The sequence below is a fragment of the Phaenicophaeus curvirostris genome, chromosome 12, assembly GCF_032191515.1.
Source record: "Phaenicophaeus curvirostris isolate KB17595 chromosome 12, BPBGC_Pcur_1.0, whole genome shotgun sequence".
NCBI classification, from domain to species: domain Eukaryota; kingdom Metazoa; phylum Chordata; class Aves; order Cuculiformes; family Cuculidae; genus Phaenicophaeus; species Phaenicophaeus curvirostris.
This window is the reverse complement of record NC_091403.1, coordinates 5,458,300-5,472,010: the sequence shown is the minus strand read 5'-3', so window position 1 is coordinate 5,472,010 and position 13,711 is coordinate 5,458,300. Positions and strand designations below refer to the sequence as shown.

The window sequence follows — 13,711 nt, the reverse complement described above, 5'->3', positions numbered from 1 at the left end:
TGCTATGTAGAATCAGCAATTAATTTTGCCAGGAATGATCTGCAGCTTGTTCTCTAGCTTTTTGTAGTCTATGTTTTAGAAGGAACACGCTATCTTCCTTCAAAACTGTAGTGTATTTGTCCAAAATTGGTATTTTTTTTTCCCTAACCTCACACGGGAGGCTTGTAAAATCAGGTGAAACCTGGATCAAGCTCCGATAAAGGCTTTCTGTGGCCGCATTTTCAAATTCAGAGCATCTCAGTGTGTCATATGGGCAACCCTCACTCCGTACTACACTCTCCCAGTGCACGCCTGTTACTTTGATGTTTTATATTTAACTCGGGAGGCTGAAAGTCATCTACAGACACTTACTCTCCCTCAAGAACATGCACGGCAACGTGTGGCTGCGATGAAGATAGAAGGGCACCTGTGTGCATCGCTGTCTGCCTGCAAGGCTGGTGAGATCGCCGTGCTGCCTTCACAGAGCTACTAAAGGCAAGCAGTTTTTCCTCTATTGTAATCCCAACAACAATGTACCCAAACACCAATAATGAAATTAGACACTCAGTACATTGGAATATTTTATTTTGACTTTACATGCGGTGTTAAAAACCCAAAGAACGTATTATTTACACATCCACAATACAAGTTTACAAGATATCTATACATGTTAAAGTACTCTATAGTATAGAGCAGCTTTCATTTAAGGGTTACTTTTTTTTATGCCGTACCATTAAAAAAGATACAATCTGCGTTTACCTTTGCACAAATGGATAAAGCATCTTTTATTATTAAATTAACAGAATAAGGACTAGGTTGAATGTTAGAAATTTCAACATAAATACTGAGAGAACTCACATTACCATCTACAAGGCAGCACAATGTTACAGGAGGTTATCAGGGTTCACATACATTTATCTTTCGGTTTCACACAAGTCTGTATTAATTAATATTCGTAAAGTGAATTCGGATCAGTTTGTGTCTTTTGACAACTGAGTACATATTTAATAGTTATTAATCTGTAGTGTTTTAGTTGCAAGACAGAAGTGTTTAGGAAGAGAGATCATTGATTTTTGGATTTAGAGGTCTCGGGAAATAAATGTCCCTTACAGCCTTACAAGAAAAAATGACTACTTCCATCCTTTATTTTTTGTTCTGGAACAGAGATCCAGTTTTCAGTGACTAACCTTTTCTCTCCTTTGAACACATAACATAAATCTCCACCATCTCTGAAACCCATTGCAGTTATTTGTCCTGCTAATTCATGAATATTCCTCTGCCATGGTTATTTCTATAGTTATGTTCAATAAACAGTGTGGTAGTGTGTAGTTTGCAAGCTAAAATAGCCATCTGTGTTGAACATCAGCTGCAAGTGGATACTGTAAAACCTACTAAATAGCTTACACAACTTTAGCAGGTGTTCCATTACCCTAGAAACCTCATTTGATTTCACATTATAACTGTTTGATCCTTCAGAGAGCCGGAGTGGAATGTTTATCATGGTAAGGTGATTTAATGCTGCTGTCTTCTTGGATTGTAGGCTGCCTTTAGTTACCATTAATTATCCTTGCTTTTTATCTTTCTTCTGTTTTTTTTTTTTGGGTGCTGTTGAGAGGTTTTACAACTGGCACTCGGGACATATGTGCTATAGTGAGAACACTTGACAGATTTATTTTTTTTTTAGTACTTTTATCATTTGCATGAATAAGGCACAAAATGCACAGATTCAGGTAAACTCACACATAATATTTACAGAATATTGTCATTACCTGCATGACTTTGGAAAAAAACCTTACATTACACAACAAAAACAAATTGATTGCACTACTGTTGAGTTTTCACAGACTGCTTCTGCCAAGCCAATTAATGTTTCTTCTGTTTTATTGACAAGAGTCTATCAGCGTGCAGGGCATTATTAAATGCAACAAAAATGTAACCTCCTCTAGTTACAGAGGCCTTCGCCAAGTAAATTGATTATTAGCTGCCCTCAATGAGAAGTACAGGGGCTCGAGTTCACAGTGGCCAGGTAGTGGATGGAGGCACTGTGGAAACACAGTAAAACTCCCCCGTTCCAGCCCAAACCACTAGATTTGAAATGCACAGCTCTGAATCAATAGCAGCATAACAGAGTTATGAAGAATTAAGCATTATCTGTGCTCTTTCACTGGGTGGCTACTTCATCCAGCTGTTATCATTCAGAAGGCTGGCAGATGTGCAGTTCATCCTCTCCTTTTGCCAAACTGAACCCAAAGGGCTGCAGGAGGCAGAGTCATCTGTTTGTTCAGTCATGCTCAATGTAAACAATTCCATAGCATAAAAGATGCAATGGGAATCTAAGTACATCCTAGCGTGTACGGTACACACGCACATCCACACACACGCACAGCTTTTTCTGTGGCACAAACAAAATGCCACGTACATGGAGAGAAAAGAATAATAATGCTACAGTTGGGCCAGAGACTGAATTCCAGCAAATTGATTATTAACCCAGCTATTCATTGAGACATTACCATTTTCTGACATTTGTGCAAGAGGCAAGGTGAATGCATACATATTAAAATGTTCACATTTAATGGGAAGGACCACACTTAATGGCAGTCTAAAATGGAACCCATTTTTCAAGTATTTGCGTACTGATTTTTTTTTCCCCAAAACTTTTTTTTTTTAGCTATTTAGAACAGTAAAGTAGCCCCCACCCCATTGTGCTACATGTCTCCTTAGCTCCAAACAAAAGAAATGTAATGACCAGCACTTTCCTTTGTTTCTTTTTTTTACGTTTGCTCTTAGCAAGTACACAAAGTCTTGCTGTGTAGCTACATGTGGCAAGACACAGATGTTGCTGAAGTAAAGACAGTTTCTTTGGCCAATTTGTTCTCTTTAACAACAAGCAAGTCTCTGTCTTACGTGTCTACCACAACACCATCTCCCAACCTGTACAGGTCAACGCCACGCTCATGTTTAGCACAGACGTGTCCTAGTAACTGTATTTGTTCAGTGGTCTGACTGAAGTTGTCTGAGGAACGAACGAGGGTTTTGGTGGCACGTCGGGTTTTAAGGAGGATGTCCTCTTTATCCCTGTACGAGGAAGGGTGCCGTTGCTCGTGTAACTACTTTGCCTGGACAAGGAAGGCTGGAGGTGAACGCTGACAGGCGTCCCTTGCATGTAGTCCATCTTTGTGCCTGCCGTGGGAGCCATGTACCCCCCACGATTAATACTAGGCTGTCTGGATAACAAAACACCATTTGGTGAGTTTAAGTTTTTAGGAAGGGCAGATATTGAATGCCTTTGTGAAGAATTTTTGTGGTAACCTCTTTGCCTTTCCAAAGAGGTCATTGGTACTGCAGGAGTGGTTGGAACGTCCACTCGTTTTGTTGGGCTGTTTCTTGGAAGAGTTGACGGAGGAGAGTATAAAGATGCCTCCCTATTGGGAACCTTAGGTGGGATCTCAGACATATTTCCCATTGGATCCAGCATTAAAGTCTGGTGAGCCACTTGAATATCTCCCATAATTGCTTTGGGATTGCTAGTAGTTTCATTTAAGTGTTTCAGAAAATCATTTAGGGTGTTCCTGGAATCAACAGACCTCCTGTGGTCTCTTTTGCTGGATGTTTTTGTAAGTGGATGATCAATATGTTGCATCTTTTTGTCTGCCTTGTGCGCATTAGAATTTGAGAAAGATGTATTGTAATCATGGGTAGCATTGGGAAGAACGATTGCACTAGGAATATGTCCATGACTTAGAGGAGAGTGAGGCGGAGGACTGGAGGGAAAAAACTGAGGGCTTTTTAGAGGCGTTTCCTTTCGTGAAGCATTAAGGTTACTATGCGCTTTGTCCGACTGACTCTTCATAGCCTGCAGAGTCTTCTGTTGAAGAACTGGTGTAGATTCAGGAGTTGGAAGTGCAGCTAATTCTGGAGGCTGGCCCCTGTGGTCCATCATCATGGACTTCGTATCACCGTTTGGTGGCAAATCCTTTCTGCTAGTCAACAGGTTTGTGTAAAGTTTGGGTGAATCGATGTTTTGTTGATATTCCTTGACGGGGCTGTCAAACAGCCCATTCAGTTTAGCAAAGCTCCCACTGGAGTCAGTACAGGACTGAGCTGATTCTGCGTCTTTGTGTATTTTTCTGGATTTCCGTACAAATATATCCCGGTAACAGTAAACAGCCACTCCCGCAATAAAGGCTCCCAGGACAAAAGCGGCAAAGACACAAGTGATCAGGACATTCATATGTACCATTTGGTTGGACTCTCCTGATTGTACTTCCCACCTTACACCTGCAAAAGACATGCAGTATATCATAAATCTACATGAACGTCAAATTGATACATTTCAGAAGAAGGTCGCCTCCCTCAGGGAAGTGTCTACGAAGTGTTTGTAAGTGCGTGCTCTGGCTCTAGTGTTAGTGTAACTCAGCTGGATCCTGCAATCCACAGCACTGATGGATGCAAAGCGTTTCATAAAGAAAAAGGACTGTGTGAACACTGATCAGTCTAAATGAAGACTGTCCATTTTCTTTTATAATGAGGAATGCTTGTTGAAGTTTCTCTCCTCATACTACATTTGGGTTAGGCTGTCCCCAAATTTCCTCTAAGGCTCACAAACACAAGCCTGTATGTTATCAACATTAATGATTTCTGCTGGAAAATTGAGGTTAGAAGGTGCTACTGGGCCAGACAGCAATTAATAACTCATGGATGGATTTCTCTCTCAATTTTCTGCCCAACTCATAAATCACTATCCAATGAGAGACAGGATTATGCAAATGTTGTGTAAAACTCTATAATGCACATACTGCATTGTTATAACCACGTTAAAGTAACACAGTGGAAAACTTGTAAACTAATAGATCCATAAGTTGCTAGCCTTGGAGTGACACACCTTGGATTATATATGTGCACAGGGTTTGAAGTTCAAGATTATGTCATTCTTTTAGAGCACTAATTTTTCTTTTTTTTTTTCAGTCAATAATGAACATAAACAGTTGCATCACATTAAAAAAAACAACTTGCAAGGTTAAGTTATTAGAGAATGTTAAAAAAATTTAGAAAACTTTTAGCTTAGTCCAAGGACTTGACGGTTGGAGTAGTTTTTAAATTTTGTATTAACAAGCTTCCTTTGTTTTTTTTCAGCTTTTTAAAGCAACCATAGACATCTTGCAGCTAAGACAAAGTTAGTTTTTAATAAAAGTAATTCTGTTTGTTAACTATCCCAAGTGATGTTAAAATGAAAGAGCAAAAGGGAATGAACAGATTCACTTTAGTTAGAGGCAAGGCCTTTGGAACATTGTTAATGTTCAGAGTTATAGGTTTTAATGGCACTGTGCAAGAGAAGAAAGAAAACATGAGTAAAGTTCACTAAGAGCTATGACACAAAATGCGATTCGGAACCAAGAACAAATGATAGCAAAACCATAAAGCAAAACAGAAAATAACTGCAACAAATTAAAATGACAAATGCACTGCCATAATGGCTGATAGGAAACCTGATATGTTTTTGGTGAATGGTAATAAAACACAAATGGTTTTTGGCTGGTGAGATTTTCAGTAAATACAGAATTGTGCAAACATGTCTGTCACCTTGTTATTTTGCGTACCGATGATGACTTGTGTTAAGTTTTGGCTGTGGGATTTACAGCTTCTCAATTCTTTGGTTGACTGCAACAGTCCTACCGACTTAAAGTCTTTGTTGCCATAAAAGCCTAATCAAAGGTTTGCTTAGCTGAAAGGATGGCTACAAAAAGATGAGATAACACGCAGAATAGATATCTTTTTGTGTTTGGCTTAAAACCTGTACGTGTGTCTCTTTATGTACTGAGGTAATCTGTAAACTGATGCTCATATCCAGAGAAAAAAATCAGCACATCTTTACTCACATGTGACCCACGTTCTTCAGAACCACGCTGCAGGCAGGCAGTTTGGAATATGCCCCATTTAGCGCATGGATCTGTCATGGAGCTGTGCTTTGTTTTGTTACCCCTCCCATCCCTAAAAAAAATCCCACCCACAAACCACATGAAATAAAAAAAAACCCCAAACATTAAGCTCTTGTAAGCAACCATTCATGAGGACTAATAGTCTTATCCAAACTTATTTCAAACTGCTTTGAAAACAACAACCAGAGGTGCAGGTAAGTCTTGAATGTAGGGTTTTTTTTTTTCAGTGCATCCAGAACTCCCACTGTTTTTAATGGGTGCTTTGGAGCACCCTAGGAATAAAAGGCTGAGCTTATTATCTGTGTTCCCCATTATAAGCTCTAAGCAGCACTTTGCACACCGGGTAAGTAGGTATGAAAAACATGATTGCACTGTCTGCATATTCACAGGAAATGGGTGTAAAATCTAGCCCAACAATCATGGGTGTTGCATTTAAGCCTTAGACAATGCTGAGACTATCAGGTTTCCATTCAGCTGCAATGTATTCCCTGGTAAGGCCTTACCCTTTGGGACACCTGATAATGGATCAGAATAATCAGAAGTGTTTGGGTCATCTTGAACTACAAATTTCCGAGAGCCAGTCACTTTAGGTTTCCAGGAACCAATCACTTTAGGTGATATAACTGGGATACTTGCCATTGTGGTAATGGAAGCTGAGGAGAACTCCATGTCTGTGGTGGCAAACAGATTTTTATTAATGTGTATTACAGTCAGGCCTTCCTCACTGTTTTATGGCACATCTAAGCTACAGCTGGAGACAGTATTTAATGGGAGTTACATGTCAAAGCAAAATGTGACCGCCTACACTCTGCAAAAGTACAGAGGGATGATTAAAATCAATTGGTTCAAAACTTTAAGTATGAAAAAAATACAGTAAAACATTGACAAGCTGCTAGCCAAAAAGCCAGAGAAGTCAAATATGAAAGCAGTGCGAACGTTAAAGTAAGCAACTGGTGGAGGTGAAAAGCACAACTTGTTCTACTTAATTGCTATATTCTTTGCTGGAGACGCTGTACTTGGGCTGCCTTTTAAACATCTTCAAAAAAAAAAAAAGAAGTTACTTGGAAAGATAGACACTCATGACAAGTCACACCTGAGAAACCAGATCAGCTCCATTAGTGCTATTATGGTGGACCAGGAACTGCTGAATGAGCTATTAGTACAGGTGGGGATCAAAGGAATGTTTTTAACCTCTATTTTGTAATGGTTTTTAAGGAACCATGTTGCATAGATTTTAGCTCCTCTGCAGTACATTTGCTGAAAGGAACCACCGTAGCCTACATGAAAATGCACAGGGAGGAAACATCAAACTGGGTTTACAATCCAAACTGTACTGTGCACACTTGAGTATTTTGTGTTCATTATCCCAGTAGCTTTAGGCATCAATGTCTATGGCTGAGATCTGACTGAGACATGTACTTCAACATCACACTCATTCAGGACTTGAAAATAAGGTTGAGTTAAGTTGTACCTGTTTCCTAAAATGTCACTTTGAAAATTCAGTTGATAAAGTAAACGCTCATGCAAGCAACATAGCATTTCCAGGTAATGCCATTTTGTTTTGTTTTCCTTTACTAAGCAAGTCTTTAACTTACATTATGGGTAAATATATCTGGAAAATATTTGTCTCAAACCTCCTTGTCAAGTTACAGACGTGCACATATCATCAGAAATCAAATCACAAAATAACCTTCTTGTTGCACTCTTACAAATTTAACATTTTCACATTTATCAGTCAGGGATGTGCCCTTGGATTGAAAGCAGAGACCAAGTGCCAAGAGCAAAGACTGGAAAATAAGTGCTCAGTCTTGCTCCTGTTGAAGTTAACACATGGGTTCTGCTTTTGAGTTCAACACAGGAGCACTGGTCCCGTCTCCCTGAACACCAGGGGTGGACAGTGAAAACGCTGTTAGAAAAATCACTGAAGGAGAAAAGGATGCGAAATCTCATCAGACAATAATGCATAAAGTTTTTTTTTAAACCACCTTTGTCTACAGAAGTCTTCATACAGCTACACAGTTTGTGATGTTAAATTTTTTTCCATTAGCATAAACACCACTTAAAACATTTCAAAAATATATAGAAATACACATTTCAGAAAATGTGTATTTGTGCAAAAAGCTTGCTGGGAAAGAAGGGAAGGAGGAAAGGAGCAGTAAGAAGGAAGATGATGAAATTCTGCCATTCATCTACTAGAGATGACCAATAGGGGCATTCACAAATGCATGGGCTGGGGATAAAGAGTAAAGCTTAGTGGACTTTCGTGCAGTGAAGATGTCATCTATGTTAATCAAGCTCTTTAATAAAAGATGTCTCAATAAATAATGAGCTGTTAACATGCGGCTACACAGGGTGAAGTGCTGAGTGAGAAGAGTCTGACTATCTTTACCATCAGTGGGAACATGAGTAAAAGCACAAAAATGGAGGATTGCCAACTGTGCAAAAGGAAGGAAAAAAGGGCTGAAAATGCTGAACTGAAGGAAAGTAAAGGTCATTAATTCAAAAAAATTAAAAAAAACTAACCAGATGTTGAGTCGCCAAATATTTTGTAATCTGGTGTAGCTGTAGTAGGCAAAATTTCTAAAAGAATTAAAGGAACAAGTAATCAGTAAAAAGTAACAAAAAGAAAGCAAAAGATCTCAAACCTGAGACATGGAAAATAAAAACTAAAATATTACTGGTTATAAAAACTAAATTCTTCAACACTTTGCCGTAGACCCCAAATCGTTGTAAACTGGTGAAGGAAAGACAAAACTCTGCCACCCAGGACCGAAAAGCTCAGCTTTGTGAACATTCACAGTAACACCAGGTGATGTGTTCATCATGTTACTGAAAAGCTCATCATCACAAATTTAACATCCATAGTGAGGTGTGGTCACAGACTACTGCTGAGACATTCTGAACGAGCAGCAATGACTATGCCTTACCATGGCAGTCCCCAAGCTGCGCTGTGCTGCCGTATTCGACATCTTGTACAAATCCTCCGGTGCTGTGGTTGTATGAAACAAACAAAGAAAACCTGCAATTATCAGTATTAGTAGGGAAACAAATGGTGACTTTTTTTTTTTCCTTTTTTTTTTTTTCTCCTGGAAGCAGCAAATGGAAACATATACAAGAGCTCGTGTACGGCCCAAAAATTTGTTTTACAAAACACACAAGCTAATTATAACCAAACTTTAAAACTTAAACACTTATGCCAGGACATAGAGAAAAAAAAAATATCCTTTTCAGCAACTTGATCATGTCTTCTACACTGGGCGTGTTCCTGGTTTGAGACACAACCATCCAATTATACTAGTTAAAAAGAGGCCTTTGTAGCAGGCCAATGCAAACTTTAAGATATAGCTACTGATGCGTTGTGTATTACAGACTTGATTTGTGCAAAATACCTTTGGTATGCATACATATCACCCAAGCTTCAGTACGAAGGCAAAATCTTACTCTTTCCCACTGTGAATCCTGTGCTTTCATATTTGTAAATGACTCTGCCCTGGCCGTAAGCATGACTGGGAGGGGAGACTGTGTAGTGTCCTCTCTGAGCTGCTCAGGTTTGCAGGCAGCAATTTCTTGCCTTCCTGCTTCCAACTGCTCTTCCTATAGGTCTGCTTGTCCTCCCACACGCATTTAAAACTCCCTCTGAAAGCAAGTCTTCACCTAGAGATTGCAGAATTGGGTCAGACTTTAGCATTCTGTTCTCTTACATATAGAGTACATTGAAAAACCATCCCTAAGAAAATGGAGACTTATTAACTGAGTGCAAGGGAACAGGCGTAGGATATGAGTTCATGTGGTCTATAAAGCATTTGTAGAGGTGCTGGGGTAATTTGAAAAGCAGTACTTACAGCATGCCTGGTGTCACTCTTCCACATGCCTCATGGTCTAACCAGCCACAGTATGGGTCCCGTGAAGCAATGCATGCCCTTGCAAGAGAAAAAGCCCAAAAAATCATGCATGTTTTACTTCCTTGCCAAGAGATGTTGGTGCCCTTCCTTTAAGAGGGAGTTCAGGAACGGGGCCGTACTTTTTGCATGACCCGTGACGCTCACACCGACTCAGAGGAATTCTAATGACGCAGCTGGAGAACGCCACGAACAGAGCATGGTGGTCTCTATCCAGCTGAAGGGAAATCACTCTTCTGTCCTCCTCGCTCTCACCATTACACCTGTTCAGCAAAAATAACACGAGGCCACTAGTTTAGTAATTGTAATACTTTGTGCAGCACATACACTACGAATATTTTGTCTTTCTGTTGTCTGTCTGATACTGAAAAGAGACTTTTTACATATAGCAATGTGACTTAGTAGTCTTTGCTGAGCGAGTTCTAAACAACCTACGGGTTATCAAATGCCAGCTTCTGGTTCTTATTTACAGCTAGGTGACAAGTTCGCTGAACTATGTAGGAAAAAAATCCAAATCCATTTTCTTTGTTCTCTCAGTTGGCATAAATAACTCAACAGAGCAGAACAGGAGTCCTGTATTGGATGCCTGTAGAGTCTAATTGGAATGCTTCCATTCCCAAATACTTCATACCAGAATAAACAAGTTTAAAATGATTAGGTGTAGTTTATACATTATTGGTCACTCTTGAAAAAGACTCAAGATAAGCTCACATTATCTCTTTTTAACAGCAGCAGATAGTTCTGACATTTGATATTCAGGAAGAAGTGTATCTGTTTGCAGTGGAAGTAGACTGTATCACTGACGTCACTGGAGTGGAATCAGGATATTCACTCAACCCATGCAAAATGGCCAGTGACCAAAAATTTTCAGGTTACTCAACAAGAGGAGCACCGTGAAATGACAAACAAGTGGTGACGTTGGTTTTCAATTACCATAATTTTTTTTAGCTAGGTACCAAGGACTAGATAAAGAGCTTGGGTGTTCTGGCAATACTTACTTTGCATGATTATATGCTTCAATCTCTTCCAGTAATACGCTGTCATTCAAAGAAAAAGGCCTGGTCTTTGCCAAGATTTTAAGTACTACTCCTGCTTCAGAGCCAACAAACATGACTGTGTAGTTCTGGTAGGGTCCAGCAGCATGGTCTACAGCAATTGCTGTCAGTCTGTACCTATCAAGATCAAAAGGCATATAATTAACAGCACATTTTCTTGTTTTCCTTCTCACATGCATTATTTTTGAATGGTGTCATACCTGACACGTGTTTTGGTAAACCAGGGCTCCTCAATGACTGAGGGAACAGCTGAGTCCATCAAAGGATGAGATTTGATGAAGGAGAGAGTTTCGTCTGGGAAATCAATGGAGGTTTTGTAAGCCTCTGCGAGGCCGTGTTTTGCACAGCAGCCAGGTCTGAAAGGAGAACAACATTGTTTTCCTCTTGGTGTTTCAGTTAATGAGAGAAGTCAGTCTGCTAATGAGCATCCTTATGGTTGAAGTGCAAAGCTCTGCTTTGGTTTTCACCTGACAAGACACTCAAGAGTGCAGCTGATTTAAGGTAGCTCTCTACAAGGACAATATTATGGCATCATGAATAAGAACCTCTTACCTTGGCTTAGGTACTTTGTCTTCAGGTACAGCTGTCCAAACAGAGTCAGGAGTCTTTTGTTCTTTAAATCTCCCTTTGAAGACTTTCTCAATGTCATCCATGCTGAAAGCACACACTGCTGAACCAGGGATGCTGTAAAATTAAGAGAAATAGTTGCAGGAACTCAGACTGTAGTGGCAACAATCTCCATGCAAGAGAGAACCAGAGAACTACCTTTGATGTGAGGTTGCTCATCTCTCACCTGTTAAGCTGTGTGGTGAATACACCGACAACTGTGGGGACCCCATTGATTTCTATTATGTCTGTAATAGACTGCAGAACATCAAAGTAAAAGAATGAATCCCCGGGAACCGAGCAGTTGAGCCGAGCTTTCAGAAAGGACGTCCAGTGTTTTTCCAGGACTCTTTGGGACCCCCCCATGTCATTTTTGCATATGCGTGCCACACGGGAATATACAGCCTGTAAATGGCAAAAAAGCAAGGAAAAAGGAGAAAGGCTCGAGAGATGCAAGCAAACAGTATTCGTTTCTGAGCGTTTAATAAAATACCAAAGATAATTTTGCTAATGGGAAGCTGCCATTTATACGCACAGAAAGGATGAAAGCAAATAGTGTTTAGCTCATAGTGCACAGGTATCTTAATGTATCACCAAGCAAATGCAACTCTGCAGCTTGTCGCCACCCTTTTTCCCTTCAAAATCATATTGTTAGTGAGATTTAAAGACTTTAATTAACCACGTGTAAAGGATTTAATAATTTATTATAGAATATCCTTCCATGGTGAGGCATGAGTATTATACTCTGTACTGGCCTGATTGAATTATTCAGTATCCAGGGACATTAGAGAAACTTCTTTGAAACTCTTCTTTTGTGTTGCTTTCTATTGTTTCTTTAATAAGCATGAAAAAACCCTCAGATCTTCCATTACTTGCCACAAGTGTTAAGGCAACAGCAACACTAAAAGACACCTGTAGCAAAGTCGCCTAACAGCAAGGTATAAGGAAAGGAAACAACTTTTTTGTTGAACAACGCACTGTTCTATTTTTCTTTTTCCCCTCCCTGTAAATCACAATGATGGGAAAACTGTGCAAACTTTGTCCTACTCTCTACTTCATACTGCAAACCATGCTTGTAACTGATGCTGGTTTAGGATGATTTCATTCTGCGAGTACTCAACGGCTACTTGAGAGCTCGCTGTGACATTACCTACCTTGCCTAAATTATTGTGCTCTACAGCAATTTCTCGGAAGAAGAAATAAACATAGTTCCCATATTCTATGGCGTGGAGGAAGTGTGGCTCTGAAAGGAAGAGGAAGAAAGTGGTTACTTCAAAGAACTATCCATCAGCAATACGACACTGACTGCTCTGTGTGACATGGCGGCTTCTCCACAGGTCACGAGCTACAGTCTTCTAGATACTTTAGGACATCCAAATAGGGATGCTCTGGAGCTTAAAAGAACTGAAAGTCTTTAATGTTGGCTAAAGGACTGTAAAAAGGCCTCAGCTAAGGTGTTATGTTACTGCCGATTCATCCATTGATGTATTTAACAAAAATTTTACTTCATTGAGTATTAAACTGCTTTCTTTTTGTAATCATACTGTATTGAGTTACATATATGCTGACATTGTAGCATACGTATATAAAAGGCTGGCTGTGAATTACCTGACCCTCTGTGCCACTGGAATTAAATTTGCCACATGTATGGGAAAATATGCCACAATTTACCTTTTATCCATTTGGAATCATACTTTATTGTTCTTAGGGCAGATCCATCCCCCATGCTGCGATAAATAACAGCATCACTTGCCAGGAAATCTGCTACTGTTGCCGAATACAATTTTCCATCTAAAACGGAAGTTGAAAACGTGGTATTAAGAGGCCTTAATAACGTACAGAATTCTGAGTAACCTGTACTTTTCTCCATTTCTTTACTATCACTCTCGCCCAAATTGCTGTAACCTATTTATTAACGGGTCAGCTTCTAATCCTTTGGAGGCCCTTTAAAAAATTTAAAAGCAGGAGCACCACGACACCTTTAGCTTTCCTGGGCTTGCTTTAAAAGCTCTCTGGCTCCTTTGGTGTCATTAATCATTTAGACTCATTACAAGCAGAAGTTCTTACCAGCAAAGAGGGCGACATTGGTTTGTCTGGCATCAAATGGGCATCTTGCCAAACCACTGATTTCCTCCCCATCATACTCTAAGGTATTCAGCTAGAGAAGAAAAATAAATGGGTGAGAGTGTAATTTCTGTTTGCAAACTGGCACAAAAGCATAACATTGTCTTTCCTG

General features: G+C 39.7%; 1 protein-coding gene across 13 annotated transcripts in view; it reads right to left on the bottom strand.

The window, feature by feature from the left end:
- Window positions 1–547: 547 nt before the first annotated feature.
- Window positions 548–13,711, bottom strand: part of SEMA6D (semaphorin 6D) — a 132,914-nt gene continuing 119,750 nt past the window's right edge. For 5 of the 13 annotated variants that reach the window (XM_069867062.1, XM_069867058.1, XM_069867060.1 and 2 more), the window contains exons 7-19: window positions 13,543–13,633; window positions 13,147–13,266; window positions 12,630–12,718; window positions 11,663–11,880; window positions 11,422–11,553; window positions 11,070–11,225; window positions 10,813–10,986; window positions 9,937–10,077; window positions 9,758–9,835; window positions 8,843–8,934; window positions 8,439–8,495; window positions 6,419–6,586; window positions 548–4,257 (exon numbers count right to left, since the gene is read on the bottom strand). In XM_069867062.1, coding sequence (XP_069723163.1) covers window positions 2,954–4,257; window positions 6,419–6,586; window positions 8,439–8,495; window positions 8,843–8,934; window positions 9,758–9,835; window positions 9,937–10,077; window positions 10,813–10,986; window positions 11,070–11,225; window positions 11,422–11,553; window positions 11,663–11,880; window positions 12,630–12,718; window positions 13,147–13,266; window positions 13,543–13,633 — 2,820 coding nt within the window. In that variant the 3' untranslated portion in view covers window positions 548–2,953. The remainder of the gene's footprint in view (window positions 4,258–6,418; window positions 6,587–8,438; window positions 8,496–8,842; window positions 8,935–9,757; window positions 9,836–9,936; window positions 10,078–10,812; window positions 10,987–11,069; window positions 11,226–11,421; window positions 11,554–11,662; window positions 11,881–12,629; window positions 12,719–13,146; window positions 13,267–13,542; window positions 13,634–13,711) is intronic. The other 8 variants (XM_069867064.1, XM_069867067.1, XM_069867065.1 and 5 more) reach the window with 8 other exon arrangements.